Genomic DNA, 19,572 nt, shown 5'->3' with positions numbered 1-19,572 from the left:
CTTACTGTACTGTCTGTTACACAGAGTAAAATCTATAAGTGTCACTATTAGGAATTAAGGGTTAAGCAAAGGTCGGTAAATTTGATCTTTCAGATTATCAACTTTTCTGAACCATTCTATGAACCACCAAACGTACTTACAACAGCAGTCAAGGACATTAAAAACAACTCCAGTCCACTCTGTGCCGTAAAGGGTCCGTTAAGCTCCTGGGTGGAGGTAAGATCCTTTATTATCATAAAATTCCAGAAATTGACCCTTGAGATATTTCAGCAATTTACAAAATTTTTTTTTGGTTTTTTAAGGATCAATAGACCATAAACCTTTGAAAACGTTTGGTTTGGTACATTAAGTCACTTTGCTTCAAACGTTACTTTTAATACAGGAGATTAACCGTGCTTATGTTCGTGTGTGCATCAAAGACTATGCTGGGATTGATGGCCAGAGAGACAATTTGCAAGTTCATTATGTGATTATTGGAGGTAAAAAGTGCAACTTTAACGTTTCGAAGAGCTTTCCTTAATTTTTTTCTTAGAGGAGAACAGTAGTACTTTGATACAGTATGACTCAACTCGATGTCCTCTTTGTCTTAGATATTATTAAAACGTCCCTATTGACAAACAAACGTTCCGGGTAACGGTAGAACTTAGCTAAATTGGGGACATAAAGAAAATAATAAAATTAGATATTAAACATAGTTATAACGACATCTATTCATAAAGCAACGTTTAAAACGCTATGTTGTAATCTGTGGGAGTATATATGGATGACTTCTATTCCTGTGCTACCTGGTCTTACAAAGTTAGAGCTCACGTAGGCATTCTATACATTCCTATCTGAGATTTCCAAAAGGTGCGCAACTGGTAATTCGTCCTTTAGAAACCAAAAACGAAATACTATTTCCTGAAATACTTCAATTCTAGAGAGGTACTTATCATAACTACAATCTTGGACAAAGCCCTTGAGAAAAATTCCGGCGTGAAAATCATTGGAAATGCACTCGCAAACAAAGTCTATTGGTCCTTCCCCCCCTCTCCCCCCTCTCCTCCCTCCCCCCCCCCCCTTCCTGTGCAAGCCTTTGGCTGTTTCTAAACCAACAATGTATTAGGGGAAGGGGTAATGTATGGAGAAGTCAGTCGTTTATAACACAGACAAATCATGGAATGACCATTTTGTAGTGAGTGGTGTGTCACATTTTGCCAACAAGTTGTTTCCAAGGTTGTAGCAACGCCCCATACTAAAATGCCGTGAGTGAAAAGAGAGGACTGAAAAGATAATGTAAGTAATCTAGACTGTAACCTTTACTTTCTTGCACACTCTCAATATGTGCATACACCTTCCTGCCTCACTAAGCACTAAGCAGATTATCGACACTCTGGTCCCAGTTTCGGTTTCGGGTTATGCACGTATTTACATATGGCATGTTATGCTTGTTGGTATTGTTGTTTTGGTGTTTTTAAGATTACGATCCTTGCAAAAATGCAAGTTGCAAGTATGAAAGCAAACCAGCGGCATTATCTCCCCAACGCTGCGATTGCGTTTGCGAAAGCAGCTGCCCGTCTTATCAAGAAGAGATGTGTGCTTCTAATGGTCGTACATTCAGAAACTTGTGCTTGCTGCAGAAAGAGATTTGCGAGACGAAAGGCAACTACACCCACTATCACCCTGGAAGTTGTGCAGGTACGTATGCGTCTTCAAGGTTTATGAACAGAAGCTAGAGAACGTACAAGGACGACTGTACATCATATATCTCCCAAAAAAAATCTATCAAAAAAGCTTAAGATGACTATAGGGTTCAAAAATAAAGTCTAGTAAAACTCAAGGGTTCCATTCATGTAAGGAACACTCGTGCTTTTTCTCGAGAACCCTCGAGTCATCATGGATGAGTTGCTACTACTACTACTACTACTACTACTACTACTACTACTACTACTACTACTACTACTACTACTACTACTACTACTACTACTACTACTACTACTACTACTACTACTACTACTACTACTACTACTACTACTACTACTACTACTACTACTGCTACTGCTACTGCTACTGCTCCTGCTCCTGCTCCTGCTACTGCTCCTGCTACTGCTACTGCTACTGCTACTGCTACTGCTACTGCTGCTGCTGCTACTACTTATAATAATAATAATAATAATAATAATAAAAAGAGGAAGAAGAAGAAGAAAAACAACGACGACAACAACAACAACGATTAAAAAGGTCGGTAATGATGATGAAGTATGATGATGACGATGATGAGAAGGAGGACAAGATTCGCAAAGAATATTACAGATGCCAGTGATTGGTGTTACGAAGTGAACTTAATGTAGAAAACAGGATTAAGGCCATTAATTAACACCCTTGCTGTGCCACTAGTGACTTACAGCTGTAACCTTATTGATTGAAAGATCCATGAGATGCGGAAGCTGGATACCACGACTAGATAGCTGTTTACAATGCATTCCATGCACCATCCGGCGTTCAAGGTGGTCTTGAAGGCCAATCGTTGTTGTCATCTATTCTACAGTAATCTATTCGTTGTAGACCCCCCCCCCCCTTGCCTGCGTGGTAAGTATAGCCTCTCTATGCCTGCTCAAATCTGATAATATGATGCAGATCATGTGCAAACATCGTCAAAAGAGGAAGGTATACTCATCTATACTCAGTTGTGAAAGAGACTTAGTTACAATCACGCCTCGCGTCGGTATTACCAATCGAACGAACCAATCATATTGATTTGCGTGTTTGTACAAATACCAACCAATAAGAGCCTGAGGGTCAGATCCTGACCCTGGCGTCTGCATGAAAGTGAGCCTCAAGTCCAAGTTAACCAGAGCTTTTTCTCTCTTCGCGTCTTCGCCTCTTCGCGGTTCTCTCGCGGCTCAAAAAAACCCCTGGGACCAGAGGAATACACAACTTACTCTTTTCATTTTTGTTTTCTATTTTATAGGTTTTCCTTTACAGAAAGGTAGACATCAGTTCAAGAATCACCCTTCCTGGGCAGAAGATCAGTGTGAAACCATTCAATTTGAACCGTTCGTATTTTACCCTCATCAAAAGATCTTCATACAGCTTACTGTAAATCATGTGAACTACTCTGACCCAACCTATGTCCACGAAGCCACCACTCCTTGGGTTGAAAGTGTGAACAGTACTCAATTCACCGCATGTGTGACCAGAACAGGAAGAAATGATTACCCATCAGATAGCTTTGCTACTGTGGATTGGGTCGCTTATCAGGGAGCTCCTCCTGGAGGAATTGCGGGCGAGAAAAAATTTTCTCGTTGGTGGACTGGAACTAGTTGTCAGACTGTCATGTTGCCAAGCGTAAGTAAACCAAGTACATTGATGTCTCTCATCCGCGGATTTCTTGCGTCTAGACGAGAAGCGACCTAATGATTGATCATGCTAAAAGTTCTAAAGACAATCCTTCGTCAACCACCAAACAGGCTGTACGTGTACGCGCAAATTCGCCACTTATGTCCAGAATTGACCCTAATTAGATGCACGTCCAATTTTGACATCCAACACGAAGTGTCCCTTTAAGTCTAAGCATTTGCTACCTATTTTCAACAATAAGGTAACACTACAGAACACTACAAATTTTGAAAGCGGCCTGTTTAAATGCTTTAGCACGCAAAACAATGGTGGTATTGCAGCTAGGCTTTTATAGATTTTTCTTGGGAAAGTAGCATATTATGCTTCTAGCAGTGTCCATTTTTTGTTCGTTTTTCCAAATTATTCCACTTTTTCTTAAAACTATTCGTTTTGCAAAATGAGCGTAAGGCAACGTTCTCTGGGTATGTTTACTGGTTCTGGTATGGTCTGCAGAGAGCTGCAAGTTATCGGGCGGCGTGGGTATCGCCATTTTGCAAACTGGGACCAACATCATGTAGCAACTTCCGGTTCTCGTCATGTCGTGCCAGACTGCCAGCCTCCTAGGAAGGCCCTCCCTCTGTTACTAAACCGTGAATTCTGCTAAAACATGGACCAAAAATGGTCTCAGGCTTATCAATATGTACCGATTATGCTAGCGGTGCTACTTAAAAATCAGCAAAACTTATGCTAGTCAAATTATGTCAAAAATTATGCTAGTACATTCTATAAAAGTCTAATTGCAGCGCCTCTTTCCGTGAATGAGATGAATAGCCATTATTCACGATAGCCGCCACGTTGGTTTTTAAATTGTCATGCAAATTAGCCATGTGTTATGCTGGGGGTGGGTGGCCAATCATTGGAATAAAGGCAAATTGCGAAAAATCGGCTCGTCCAAATGTTGAATTAACATTGATAAAAGTACATTTTAGAATTCAGAATTAAGTACCTTTTATAATAATTTTATATCCTTTGAATGCCTCCGACATTTTGACTTTCTACTTCGTTATCTGCTCATTTTTCACTAAAAAAACATCGAAGTAACTTGTGTAATCATTCTGTTTTACTTCTTAGGCGATAAACACTAGATTGAATGTGAAACAAATCATCTTTGTGGCTAAGATGTTCGTTATAACCTCTTGAACTTGTGTTGTTTGCCCCCTCAGAAGTGTGCAGCTAATTTGCATGATAAAGGAAAATCCAGCATGGCGGCTATCGTGAATAAGGTCTATTGTTTGGGCTCTTTGATTTTGGAAATGAAGAATAAGCCATATAACTTCTTCAACTCCGTGTGTACCCAAGTCAAACCCTTTGAAAATACAACGTTTTGTTACAGGTATTTCCATATCATTTAAATATGAATACTACATTATCGTGCAAATACAATATACAAAGAATCTTAACCCCGGAGGATTTGACGTGGGTACACCACTGAGATCAGTAGCCGATTTGGTCTATTGATAGCAATGGCAGATCCAATCGATGGGCCTGGAGGGTCTGGCCCCACCCATTATTTTTGCATGTTAAAATTAAAGCCCTGTTAAAATGTGTTGCACTTTTTTGCAGACAACAACACCAAAAACGAAAGCGCCCTGCCCCTCCCCTCCCCCACCCCCATAACAAAATTTTTCAACAATGTTTCTCACAAACAGCGTTGTCTAATAAGCATATGTGTGGTTTAGATGTTTCCATTAATTTTGAAATTATATATCAGGGGAAATTCTCTTCACAACCAACTGTCTTCGTAACAGCCGAGCACTATAGATCAAGCCTGAAGCATGATGCAGCCAGCGTCTGGTTAGAAGACGTATCTGCACGTTCGTTTAAGATTTGTATCCGAGAACTGCAGAACTTTGCAGGAGTTCACGATGATATTTCTGTGGTGAGCAGTACATATTACTTTTGTGATTTAGTGATAAGCTATCCCGGGTTATAACGATGTTGTTCTTTTGTTGCACATGGCGAAAAATGTTCCTGTTTTAGCTTTTTGTTCTTGTTCCCCACAAGACAAACAATAACAAAAACAATAACAACAGAAACAATCTTAACGACATTTTGGAATTTTTTATGGTTACAGTAAGCCTTTTCCGAGTTCATGTCTGCCTCCTCTTCAAAGCGAGTCTAAGTGCGAAGTTTTTGTTATGAAAATTGGTTTTTATTCATATGCAAAGTAGAACTATTTACCATAACAAAAACTTTGCACTTAGACTCGCTTTGAAGAGGAGGCAGACGTGAACTCGGAAATGGCCTGTTTTATCAGTATCACGAAAACGTTCGCGTTTTTCACTGTTTTCAAAGTCATGAAAACCGCTAGCTGTCCTTTCCTAGTAACGCTCAATGGAGCCAGCTGTTACAGGACACAAGCTGGTGGGTAGACTGACTTTGAAAGGACTTTGAGTAGTATGTCTTCAAGGGCACTCACGATTGAATGTCTTAAAATTTGTCAGAATTACCTAAAATGGTTTTCACAATGCTTTACTGAAGCTCGTTTAGTGAGTTTGTAGCTGCCCTATATACAAAATATTTATTTGCTCGGATGTTCCCTGCTGGCAGGGGTCTTTTCTCTTTTTGCGTTCGCTGGGCTGACAAGTCCTCTGCGATGTGTCAAAACTCACTCTGCTCCAAGGTACAGAACCTTGTACGGTACTCTCTAAACTGCGTGCCCCTGACATGTTTGCTGACTGTAACTTGAGCCCACTGTGTTCCACGCATCCCTTACAGTAATCACTCTGTTGTTAAGTGAACCCACACAACATGAAGTATCACGTGAGGATTCGGTCGCTAAGTAACTGCCACGCATGCTCAACACAGTGAGTTTCGACTCATGGTAGAGGTCGCTTTTCCCGTACTCGTCAGAGCAGCAAACGCAAAAGAAAATAGACCTCTGCTAGGAAGGAAGTTCTAGGGGCACTTCAGGTCTGTAGAAATTTCTAGGTGGCTTTTCTAGGTTTTGCCTCGTCCGGAAGTTCTTAGACTATCAGTCATGACAGGTCTGATGACGAACTTAACATTACGGATCATTACGTATTCGTCCCTTTTTCACCGAAAATTTTACGGGACGTTTGCTTGATAGATGATTCTCAAACTAACTTTGGTGAAAATGATAGAAGTTATAAATCCTCCATTTTTTAAGCTATTCCAATATCATAGTTAACTCTTACTCAGATCAGTAAAATTGTAGCGTTTTTCAATGTGGTTTCAAAAGGTTTACTCGGCGCTCTTAAGACCATTCACTACTTTTCCAAAATTTGTATTGGTAATCGCATGGGCCCGAGAGCAATTGAGGATTAATTTCGCACGTATTTTCAAAGTTTTCACAACATTACCTGAAATCATGAAGCGCCGAGGGCAATTTGGAAAACTTTTGAAATACAAGTGAAATTAATCTTTAATTGCAAGAGGGCACATTGCGATTGCATTTTAATCACATAAGGGCAAAGTTGTCAAGGGAGGCCCTTTCAGTGCCGCAAGAAATACCAATCAACACGCTCCCATTCGGTTAAAGTTCAATTCAATTCACCAGAAATAGCGCTCAAAATTATATGTGGACAAAAAAGTAGTTTAATCTGGAAAAAGATTCTCTTGTAACTTTGCTTGCTATGGATAAAGTACCTGTTAACCAATCAGGATCTCTTGATTACCAAAAGTACCCTCGTCATTAAGAAAAAAATGCCCTCCATCTCAGCCAATCCACATTCAGTAATTTTGCGATATACATGTGATAAGATAAACGAGAAAATCCAAAGAGGGAGAGTGTATCTTAATACAAACCATGAGTTCTTTGCATTTCGACAGGTAATGGGAGTAAAAAAAAAGAACAACTGAGTTACTTGTTTCTTTGTTTCTTTGCTCTTCTCCTCAGAATTGGTTGGCGTTCGAGACCATATACAGACCGTTATTTACAGAGCATAATAATGTCAGCTTTCCAAATGGGATATTACCTTCCAAGAGTAACAATTTCGCTTTTTGCCAGGTGTGAAAACGTAACAATGATAAAAAAAAATGCCCTGAAGAGGGCAAGGGGTTACCAATCCCATTTCCATGTGCCCATTTCTTTGCAGGTTACATTTATTAGTGTCCAAATCTCACTTGTCATGTCAACGGAACATTTATCATATTTCCCAGTGTGCAGTGTTATCAGGACCTCCTGATAACAGTACAAGTTCTCTTGCAGCAATAAACATGACTTCATTTGTATATCGTCATCCCTAAACACCTAGTTTTTTTAGGAAAATAGTAATCACTATATGCAGGAACGTTACGAAAATTCACAACTTGAGTGGACTTCATGATTACGGTTGTACGGCAGTACAATTCAAAATAACCATCTTCCAAGCCTTTCTATTTGGATGTAACGTGGCCGCTTTTGTATTCGTTCAAATATAATCTCTCGGAGGCGTGTATTCTTAAAAACTACATGAGAAGAACATTCCGCTTCTTTGCTTAAAACTGAAAAGGGACAGAGCAAATTAGTTTTCCTTGGTACCAAGCGTCGATAACAAACCCGCGGTCCTTGAATTTCAATCGATTTTTGCTGCGTAACCCTTGTGAAACTCTGTAATTTTAAATGTGGTAAAGATCTACAGGCTAACCTGATCTGATATTTGTAGTTCAACTGCAAAGTGATTGCGTTGGTACTGGGTTACTTTTAATTTTTGATCCCGTTTAGTGGAGATAAACTTGTTTGTTAATTTCATGGTTTTATTTTCGCCTGAAAGACTCTGCACTTTGTAATTGACTCGCCATGAGAGGTAGAGAGAGATTTAAGTAAACTCGACCTGTTGACAAAGATGTTTTATTTTGTGATTTAAAGGACGTGAATTTTACGCGGACATACAATAACTACCCAACAGTCATACTAACAGCCAAGCATGCTAGCGGAGAAGGGAATACATCGCCAGATTGCAATGGAATTGTCAGCTGGATTGAGGTAGAGATTTAAAGTGCTCGTGGGTTTCCAGGGCAGAGAGAGTAGAAAAAAAGGTCTGTGAGTTGCCTACAATTGCTCAAAATAAGGGACACACCTATAGATTTAGCGCTATAGATTTAAAATGCTCGTGGGTTTCCAGGGTAGAGAGAGTAGGGAAAAAAGCACTTTGGGTTGCCTACAATAGCTCAAAATAAGGGACACACCCTATCAAAGATAACCCGTAATAGCTCACTACGGTTGAAATTCAAGATTTCTTACTATTTTAAGCCCAGGCGCGAAACCCAGAAAAAGGGTCTATTATTTAGCCATGACAAGCTATCTTTTGAACATTAACCTTGCATCATCACCGCGCGCACGAAACTAGTGCCTCCCCCAAACAGCACCTTTCATTGAAAAAGAAACAGGGTCGTAAGCTCCTGTCTTGGACTTTGATTTTTCAGTTGGCCTCTACCCGTTGCCTAGCAACAAGTTAATTATCTTTCCCACATCCACCTAACACCATTAACATCAATAGCTGCACACCATATTTTGGCTCTTGATAATTGTATTGTTTTTTTGTTTGTTAGTTATCGTGCGAGAGCATCCGGTTGTTTTGGCTCTAGTTTCACCCGTCGAGAAAAACTGTCTGCGAAACCGAGGCAGCAACAACAATTGATTTCCCAGCTGAAGTGGGTAAAACAGCCACTCTAGTTTTGCCGTATGAAGGTAAAGAACACTCACCGGAGGATAGGAAGTAAACGCTACATGCCAACGTGCAAAGACGCATAATTTTAATAACGATCGCAAGCAACACGTGCCTTAGAAAATTGCCGATGCTAAAGCCCTGGCCAAACTATAGAACAAAGGATTCAACGCTCCAACTTTGCTCGATCCAACATTGTTAGACCGTTTGGCCATCCATGTTGGATGATGTTCGTTCAACATCCTTTGTTCCATCAAGTGTTGGATGGAGTTTGCTTTTGATCAAATATTGTGATCAACAATCTGCTCGACGAAACAAATGTTGCAGTGTTTTGCCGCTCTTCCAACAAAGTTGTGTCCTTAATCGATTGACGTTCGCGCTGCTAGCCAACCACGAATAACTATCTTTATTTGCAACAAACGTGGCATACGAGGATCAAGGGGACATCGTGGAAGTTTATGAACTCAACAGGCAGAAACCTTGATCAGCAAGCATGAGGCAAGGCCATATCTTTGGGACAGTCTCAGTCTCCCAATTGACTATCGCTCACTGTTTAGTTCAATAGCGTCTAAAATTTCTTGCAAATTGATCCGTGCTCATTCTCATCATCTTCTAAACGCAAATTTACCTTGCAGTGAACATACTCTTTTCTAAAAGTTCTCTTAACCATTTTTTGGTTTTTCCTCGTTTAAATTAATCCATCATTTCCGTCCTCAAACAGCTCCAGTAGCACAAACGCTACGAGTTGTTTTCGTCTCAGTGTTAGCGCCATATTTAACTTGAATGTTTCGTCAAGCAATGTTGGACAGTGTTTTGCCACTACCTCAACATTTACAGCCAACAATAGGGAAGATATCATTGACGTCACCTATTGTCATTAATGTGCCAAGCAGATCTAGAGCCCCATTGGCTGTCAAAACAAAAAGTGTTTTCTTAGTTTGTTTGACCAGGGCGTCCTTTTTCAACTGATCTCAATTTTTTATCAGAGTGATACTGCGCTTATTCCGAGGGATGTTAAGCGGCTGACTTGGTCTTTCAACAGGTTAACAAATGGCAACACAACGATGACAATATTCTTTTCACGAGTTTGTTCCACATAAGAATACACGAAATATTACAGGCGTTTCGAAACCAGTTGGAAGACTCTCGAAAACATTTGATTCAGCAACAAATCGCAAGGCTTCCTCTTGATGCTTGTTGAGTCTTTCAAACTCGAAGACTTCGCTCACTTTTCTCAACTCATCTTCCGTCATATTTTCCCACGCGTTGCGTGAAATCCACGCAAAAACTCGTGCTTTGCTTCTTTGAATATGCAAGGTGAATCACTAACAGCTGATGTCACGGAAAATTTTTCTCGGCTCGGTTTCGCAGACGGTTTTTCTCGGCGGGTGAAACTATAGTCGAAAAAACCGGATGCTTTCGCAGGTTATTTGTTACTCAGAGTAAGACAAAAAAAAAACCTTGGGCAAACTAACTATCGGATTATCCTTTATAACTTGTTATATTTGAAGTGCATTTAGCCATTCTCGTTCCATACCCCCTTTTCAATTGAGCGGTGCAGGGGGTTGGGGAAAGGGTGAAAGAGTCCTTAATGTATAAGAAGAATGTTGTAATCATATCTTCGCATCCAGGGCACGCCAAAGCAAATGGAAATGTCTTGAAAACGAGAACGTAATGTTGTATGCATTAATTAATTTGCCTTTTGCACTTTGATTCACTTTTGCTCATTGCTCTTGTTTTTCCCTTAAGTTCATCAGCAACGCAAGATTCAGAGTTTGCGTCAAAGAGCTATTTGTTCAGCGGTTTGACCCACTAACAGTGTCGTACGCGGTGTTAGCAGGTAAATAAGATCTTAGAAGAGTCAAGCTGTGTCACGGTAGTGCAGTTCATTTTGTGTCGTTTTACCATTTACGCGTCCCTTCTCACTATACGACTTAACGTTAACTCAAAACTTACTTTTAAACAGCACAAACCAAAGCTTCGTGACAAAACCATGTCTGTCGAGCATACATAATTAAAGTTATAAACAACAGAGATCGACTTTAAAAAAACTGTTAGGCTGAACAGTTTTAAAAAACCCCAATCAAAATCCATTTTAATCTTCTTCAATTTTGCCCCTCCCTGCCTCCTTTTGTATTTGCCGTTTTATTTAAACCTCCGTTCATTGTTTTATTTTAATTATTTTCATGTTTCGCTTGATTTAGTTGTCAGTTTTCAGTCTCTGAATTTGGCTAAATTTCTTGCCATAGCCACTTTAACTGTCAAAGGTACCTACTGGGTTAAGTTGGGCCTGTTCTCGACAGATTACGCAGCAACATCTCAGTTTCTCTTTAGAATTAAATTTTTATAACCTTTGCAGACAAAATCAAGCCATCACGAGTTAGTTTTGTTCTTGACATTTTTTTTGAGTGAGAAAAAGGTCTTCACTCGATTACTGTCGATTCGATCCTTCTCGTTAAGCAACAAACAAATGGAGAAACTTCTTTTTAAAAATGCAAAAGTTAAACGGTGTTTTATCTCAAAAAAAGGAACTTATAGATCAACCTGTCGACTCTGGACGTATCTTTTTTTTTTTTCAGACATTTGCCCTGATAACTGGATCTATTTTAAAGGTTATTGCTACCAAAAAGTATCATCCTGTGATTCCTGGAGCAATAGCCAGAGCAGGTGTGCCGCACTGGGAGCCAACCTCCCCAGTGTTCACAGCCAAGAAGAAAATGTCTTTCTGCAAAACTTACACAACGGAGAAAATGGTTGGCTTGGTTTGTCTGACATAAAGAGTGAAGGAACGTTCGTTTGGAGTGATGGAACTCGATTTGACTTCCATTACTGGGCAACGAATCAACCCAATAACTTCCGTAATGAGGATTGTGTGCACACCCTTGGCACACTTCCGGCTCACAGATTCAAATGGAATGATGTGAACTGTTCAAGCTGCCATAAGTACAGCTGTAAGAAAGGTACGGATTTGGCATGAAGTGATACTGCTGACAGTTAGCCAAAGCAAAGTCTACTTCAGGGCCTCCCAGGGGAATGCTCAAGTGAAGGCCCCTCGTCCCCACGAGGCTAGTTCGAAGCGAACTGCATTCCGTTCTCGGAGTAAGCCAATCGCAATGTAACTTTCATGCTCGTGCTGAGGTTCGCGTTAAATTTTCCAGCAATAGACTGACTCCATTTATTCGCTGCTAACATGGTGGGTCTTGGAGAAGCGTTGGACATGGTAAACCAGCTTCAAATGGGCGACAAAAGTCAATATCGAGGTTTACTTATTTATCCGACGAGATCGGTTTTGAATCAGCAAATGTGTGGTAAAGGAAAGAGAACTAAAACCAGTTAAAACAAGTCTCTGTAGGTTTAGCGAAAGTGAGGTATTTCAAAGCGCTAATTATACACGTGCGCATCTTCAGAAGAGGAGAAGGTAATTTGTTTTCTTTCCATAACATCTCAATATTTTTGAAAATGTGGAAAATCACTATTACTCTTCGTGCGCGAAGTTAAACAAAAATTCAGCGCCTGTAAATAATAGTACGGCCCTTGAGGTATGCCAGTAATAGTTATTTATTTGGGAACGCTGTAGTGTCGTTGATTATACTTCTCTTCTCTAATTTAGATTACGACGAGTGCCAAGGGTTTTCTCACGACTGTCCAGAGTATGCGACCTGCAATAATACTGAGGGATCTTTCAATTGCTCGTGTATGTACTAGTAATATGAAGTTTAAAATGTTAACTACAATAGATTTTGCCACGGTTTCAGACGTCATATTGGTTAGGGGAGCGGTGGGGTGGAACACGGCTTAAATTATAGTGAATGTATGGGAATTTGGCCGATTTTGAACCATTATAAATCCTTTAAGGTCTGATGATTGTGGATAGCGAGAATACCCCACAAAAAGCACTCAGTTTAGATTATTTTCCTGAAGGATGAAGCTATAACGACCGTAAACGAAATTTGTAAATTACGTATGAACCCTTGTAAACAAAATTATGAAAATTCCTGAGAAGAATTTTCGGACGTTGTGCCTTGCACAATGATCTAATTTTCCGTTGATTGAAAAAAATGACGAAAAATATTTTAAAATTTTTGAAGTCTGCTTTTCTGCTGCGGATTATAGAGATGTGAATTCGACCAAACTCTCATACATTCAATGTCATTGAAACCGCGTTTGCCTCCCCTTCCCCCCCCCCCCCCCCCCGCCCAAACAAGACTGCGTCAGAAACTGTGAAAAGGTCTATCATTTAGCTATTATCCACCGAAGTGGCGGTAAATATACACCACTTTTGCTGACACTGCATGAGGTGAATATTGTGTTTTAGTATGTGGCAGAAAAGTTGAGAAGTTTACCGTTTTTTGTTTTTCTACTTTTGCTCAGAGGTGATTATAGTACTTGCTATTCACCTCCTAGCTAGCCAATAAGAATGTGCGGAAAGCACTTGTGTTGTATATACTAATGGATTATGAAACCAAGATATCAGTTTTCATTATAGTTTCACCTCCAACGTATGGCGAGTTTTTACTGTCAAAATTCAAACATGCAATTCAAACGTTTAAGTTGGCACTTAAAAAGCTTCAGTTCGGCAATTCCAACCTTCTATTTGGAAATTCAAACCCTCAATTTGGCAATTCCAACCTTTAGTTTTTCAATTCAAACCTTCAAAATTCAACCTTGCATGCCATTCAAATTTTCAAAATTTCAATTCGACAATTCAAATATTCAATTGAATTGAAGGTTTGAATTCCCGAAATGAATGTTTGAAACGTTGAATTTCCAAACTAAACGTTTGAATAGCTAAATTGAATGTTCGAATTGCCAAATACGTTTGAATTTTGACGCTAAAAACGCGCTATAGAGCATTTTCACTCCCGTGACCAGCAACCATATTGGATTACTGAAACAAAGGAAAGTATTTGCATAAAAATAGAGTTCAAATCCCAGAGGATTAGTTTGATTCACCATCTTTCTTTTGGAACATCAACATGGCCGATGTGACGTCATGTGAAAACGCTCTATACACCTTATAGGAACTCACAAGAACTCACAAGTAACTAGCTCCCAAATGGCTCGATAGCTTCGTGGTCATAGTCCCTGGATTGGAGTCCCATTAACTCCAAACAAGAAAACACATTGTATGACCCCACCATACATTAAATACTAACCGAAAAAGGCTGGATTTTGAGAGTAAACATCACGTCATTGCTCCTAATTAATTTAAGGATCTTGTTTGTTTTCAATAGCAGCTAGAATTTATTAACGTAAAATTAAGAAAGATTTAGGTTAAATATGTAGCCGGGGGCCATTTTCTCGAGGCCTGGTTGGCGCTAACCGTTGATTAAAAGGTATCAAAACCCTTTCCATGGTAATTATCGTCTGTGCAACATGCGTCTGCAATTGACACAAGACTCTCTATTTTCCTGCCTGGGTTCCAGGTCCAGTTTCAGGGCGGGGTAAGAGGGAGTCCCAGAACAGGATTGTTGTCGTTGCAGCATGATCTCATCTCTAAATTAACGATTATCTTTAATTCGTAATTTGGTTCGAACTTTTTAAAGTGATTGCTGGTGATTGGTTGTTTCATTGCACAGCAATCCTAAAGAACTGACGACAAATTACACTACTGTGCACATAAATTGTGTTCCTATTCTTTATCTCTGAAATTTTGGGAGGAAACAAAATTATACAAGTCATCGATGGCATCCGGATAAGGAACATCAAGAAACAGGAACAAGGAGCAGGTGTAACCAACAGGAGGGTGTCTATCATCGAAATTGTTGCAATGAAACTTGAATTCTCTTGCGCATTTAAAGCGGATGAATAATTTATAAGTAAACCAGAACACAACAACCGGAATACCGGAAACGAAAACCTGAAATCATAAATTACCTGGAAAGTCTGCTTACGAAGCTTCTGGGAAAATTCAACCTAATGCCAGTGCTATGTAACTGGTGATGACTCAAATTGAGGGCCGAAAGTTTCCACACTTGACACCAACATTCTGTAAACTAGGACTCATTAAAAACAAGCAAGCCTATTATTTTCTTTTTGTATTAATTATTCATTTGCATATATGAATTTTATTACTGGCATTGTTTTTCGTTTTTTTTTCTCTTTCAAAAATCGGAAACGTTGCGCAATAGGGTCTTTCCTGTCACTCCCCTACTAAGAATTGTCTTTGTGCCTAGAGTCTTCTGCAATAATCTTTCGTAGGTTTTAGTGGGTAGTAGAAATGCGTAGATTTTATCCGGAGGACACAGTAGAATATTTAATTGACCTGCGATGGCATCGAAGTCGGTGTAACGCGAATGGCGTTTCAGTGGATCTTTAAACGAAATATACCATTGCGGAGCTCAAGAATGGAACGTCATTTCGATAAACAACACAAATGGGGAAAAATGAACATCTGGAATCTTAAAAGAGACAAATAATGGACCTCGACAACAATTGCATCGTTTCGTTTCCGACACTGACAATTGTTTGGGTGTTTGGGAATGCCGGAGTACGGAAATTTGAGGAGGACAATCACGTACCAAATACAGCCCAGTTTACGCTCACAGAGCGTCTAGTTCGCGGGGAAAACATGTTCCTAAAAATAAATTACTCAGAAAAGGGTCGACTCAAGGAATGATACAGACGATTTCGCGTCTTCCGTTTCCTTTTTTGGTCAAAAAAACGTTGGCTTGTGTATTTGGTTACTAAGGATATGGAAAGAAATGTATGTTTAACAATTATTCTACGAGGTGCGCGCTGGATATGAAGCGATAGATAACTAACGAGGCGCGTAGCGCCGAGTTGATTAAAATCATTTTATATCCAGCAATCCCGAGTAGAATAATTTTTTGTTAAAAACTCCAGGATCAACGACTCTTCTTTGGTGTTCCCGGGGGTAGTATTGTCGACTAAAGCATAGATTTTTGCCTTTGTCAATTCCGGTCCAAAACGGCTTTTGTCGGCCGTTTTTTCTCAGAGCTGCAAAAATGTTTTCAGCTCAGTTTTTGCTGACGCGTTTCTTCACCATATTAGGTACAGCAGGTATATGAACTGATAGCCTGTGTCCAACGAGCCAATGAAAATGCAGGAAAGCCGATATCCATAGTTCAATTCTTAATAATGGCGGTTATTATTCGGATAAACACTCAAGTCTAATGCACTTATGTCCAGAAATGCAAGCGTAATTAGATGCGCGCCCGTTCTGATATCCATCACGAAGTGTCCTTTTAGGTCCAAGCATTTGCTATCCGGCTATTATTAGCAATAAGATAAGTGTGAGGGATAGCTGTGGGCTTAGGGTGAGGTCTTTAGTTGACAAAGTTAAAAACTGTTTATCATTTTCTTGTACGTTTTCCGCCCTCAAGTAATAATCGTAAACCTAGTGGCAGGCACTTCAGCAGAACTGCTGATAACTTTTACACTGCGTCACCATCTTGGCCTGTCCGGTTGTGATTCCCAACAGGCTGCTGATCTTTAGCTAGGGGCTTATGTAGATTTTTTTTCCAGAGACCCCTGGGGTCAATTAAGAAGTCCTTTTGACCTCTGACCTCTTTATAAAAAAAGGATCCATGTGATCTATAATTTATATGCAAGGCTAGATTGCTACTATCAATTGACTGCTAGTGGGATTTCAGGTGCTATATCTGAGGAGTTGGTTATATTGAAAGGCATCGGACGAAACACACGTATACCTTTTTGAAGGTCATTTGAAGATCTTCTTCAGAACTGAAGGACTCGTCCGAGTGTTGCGTTCATAACGTCACTGTTTTCACACACGTCAGAAGAAAAGAAACTGGACAAATTGAATTGAAAAATTCTCAATTTCCGTTTCCCTTTTTGATATGGAGTGTTGGAAACATTTTAGAAATTCCTTGTATCTAAACTTCGTTTTCGTTGCTCAGGGCTAAAGCCGTGCGATTCCAGCCCATGCATTAATGGCGGAAACTGCACCAACCAAGCCGACGCAAACTTCACTTGCCATTGTGTAAGCGGTTGGACGGGAGATACTTGCCAGGGTGAGTCGGGTTTTTATAGGTTACTATTCAACAGTAAAATCATTGGCTTTATCGGCTAATTAGCATAAATTTGTGCACCCTAACACCAAGTAATAACCGCTTTATCTCTGGAAATAGTAGATTAGTGGCAAAGAGATAGTAATAGGGAATGAACAAAAAAAAAGAATGACGTCAATGCGGCTATTTTGATAGAGAGGAGCGCAAGGACAAACGGCTGGTTAACGAAGCACTTTTCATCAAAAAAATCAAGTCCAACAGGGATGGGGCCCTGGACCTGCCTCCTGATTACAGTCACTAAAATGATCACGCGGTTTAAGGTAACGTGACCGATAGTTAAATCAAACACTCCACTGATGAAGAGTTAAACACTTTTATTGCTCTCTTAAAGGTTTCCGTTTTCGCTTGTCTACACAAAGGTCCGCCCACACGCTTTCTTGTTCATCCCATCTCGTCATGTTCTCCTTGAGCAATACGGGATAAGTATTCCATGAGTAGATTGGTAAGAACAAGAGTTGTAAACCTTCATAAGCTCTCGAAAACGGTTGAGATTTTCCTTCCCAATCGTAGCCTTTCAAAGTGATCCTCTGTACCACGCATGTTGGGGGTTGTGATCTAAGTTGAATGGTTTGTTCGTTCAACAGATACGATTTCAAGGGGCTTAGAAAAGTCTGCCATTATTGGAAGCAATGCAAAGTACCTGGTCCAGCTGAGCAAATGGCTCAAGCCAGTATCACAAGGCAATAGTTTCTGGAAACTCTGCTGGCGTGCTTCAAGGGACGGCTGGTCTTCTTCGACCTTTCACTCTCTGTGTGATGGAAAAGGGCCAACTGTTACCATAATCAAAGTGAACCAGTATATATTTGGGGGCTATGCCAGCATATCATGGGGTGAGTAACTCAAAATACTTTGAAAATCAATTGCAATTTTTAAATGGAACCTCCACTCCCACCAAAAAATGACAAATGATGTTCGGAATCAAATTTGTTCTTAAATTAAAAAAACTGAAAAAGGTCAATTTTAGAATCGGTCTTTATCACGTGTTATGGTTGCATTCAATGCATCAAATGGCTTTGTTTAGTGATGTCATAATTATCCAAGATGGCGCGCGGCGACTAGGAAATTTAAAAAACAAAAATGTCGTTCAATTATTTCAGAGACAAGCGCTTTCTTTGAAAAAGATTGAGTGAAAACATCGTTTCCTGAGGCTCTAAGTTATTGGAGTGGAGGTTCCCTTTACATGTAATAAAAAGATAACGACACCTTTGAATTTGCGAGATACGTTTTGATATGTCTTACATCTTGGTCAGGTACATATATGGACTAAAAAATAGTCGGAATTTATAAAAACCTAGGGAAGCATGCATAATACACTAGGATTTCATACCTTAGTTCATTTGAAAACAACGAAAGAACGGTTGGGCTTTGCAAGGTTGTTACCGAACTTCAGACAGTTTTTTGAATCAGTTGTACGGAAGAGTGAGACACATGTAAACATACCTCACAAATTAAACGTTTCGTGATGTTCTTAAAAATTGCTGCTTCTGTAAACCTTGAAAACGGTTTGAACCCAGGAATGCCATACGTTTTTAGAACTAATTCATATGCTTGGGGCGGCTGAACGAAGTCCAGATTAAACCACTGAGTAATTTATTAGGTGGATTTACCACACATCATTTGACTCTAAAGCCGGTGACACACGGTTCAACATTTGCTGATCAACAAATGTTGCAGCTGTTGTTCAGCAAATTTGAAGAGTGTGTCAGGCCATGTTGAATGTTGAAATATGCCTTTCAACTTGTTGAACGTTGTTGAACGATGTTGACCGAAAATAGAGACCGGGTCTACTCCGTTCAAAACACCTGTGCAACATTGTTCAAAATTTGTTAAGCAACAAATGTTGCAGGTTGTTGAACCGTGCGTTATGGACTTAAAGATGAAGTCTGCTCAGATTTTCATTGCTTCCCATTAGGACCCATTAGGATTGAACTTCGTCAAAGTTGACACACATCGTCTCCCTGTCCGTCTTTATCTAATCGAAAGAAGAGCGGGCCCCCTGAATCTTGAGCGACCGATGTCTCTCTGATCGAATTTATCGGGTATCAGTAGTTGTATGGGATAATTCAGATCAGATTTGACAGGTAGTCATCAAATGACGTCATCAACCAGAAAGACAAAAGAAGGAGGCGTGCATAAATTAGGGGTACGTTTGAACACGAGACCCTAAGAAGCACGTCAAAACAACAACAATGGGAGAAGTTTGAACATAACCCAGGTGCATAAATTACAGAACAATGGAGCAAGTTTGAACGTAACCCTAAAATATAGTTTCGTAAAGAGCGTACACGTGTGTAACGATTTTGTGGTGCATAAAATAGTACTATGTGTGCATATCGTTTTGGCGGTGTGTGAATATGCTGGCTTGAAGAGATAGCTCTGTCCTGCTCTAGAGTTGAAGAGAGAATGAGAGATTACAGCGAAGCAAGGACATGACCTACAGGGAATAAACCAATCACGATCACACCAGATGATCTGAACAAAAACCAATGAGAAACACAATAGAGCGGTTTTCAAATGAGTGTCGACAGTAA

General features: G+C 39.9%; 1 protein-coding gene across 2 annotated transcripts in view; it reads left to right on the top strand.

Moving 5' to 3' along the window:
* LOC138003524 (uncharacterized) overlaps positions 1 to 18,796 on the top strand; it is a 28,115-nt gene extending 9,319 nt beyond the window's left edge. For both annotated transcript variants that reach the window (XM_068849633.1, XM_068849634.1), the window contains exons 5-16: positions 94 to 216; positions 383 to 479; positions 1,459 to 1,677; positions 2,951 to 3,327; positions 5,090 to 5,257; positions 7,238 to 7,348; positions 8,189 to 8,305; positions 10,737 to 10,827; positions 11,567 to 11,947; positions 12,598 to 12,681; positions 16,871 to 16,984; positions 17,626 to 18,796. In XM_068849633.1, the coding sequence (XP_068705734.1) occupies positions 94 to 216; positions 383 to 479; positions 1,459 to 1,677; positions 2,951 to 3,327; positions 5,090 to 5,257; positions 7,238 to 7,348; positions 8,189 to 8,305; positions 10,737 to 10,827; positions 11,567 to 11,947; positions 12,598 to 12,681; positions 16,871 to 16,984; positions 17,626 to 17,879 (2,136 nt within the window). In that variant the 3' untranslated portion in view covers positions 17,880 to 18,796. The remainder of the gene's footprint in view (positions 1 to 93; positions 217 to 382; positions 480 to 1,458; positions 1,678 to 2,950; positions 3,328 to 5,089; positions 5,258 to 7,237; positions 7,349 to 8,188; positions 8,306 to 10,736; positions 10,828 to 11,566; positions 11,948 to 12,597; positions 12,682 to 16,870; positions 16,985 to 17,625) is intronic.
* The last annotated feature ends 776 nt before the right edge of the window (positions 18,797 to 19,572 follow it).

This window comes from Montipora foliosa, chromosome 5 (assembly GCF_036669935.1).
Source record: "Montipora foliosa isolate CH-2021 chromosome 5, ASM3666993v2, whole genome shotgun sequence".
Classification (NCBI taxonomy): domain Eukaryota; kingdom Metazoa; phylum Cnidaria; class Anthozoa; order Scleractinia; family Acroporidae; genus Montipora; species Montipora foliosa.
This window is presented reverse-complemented; position numbering and strand designations above follow the sequence as displayed.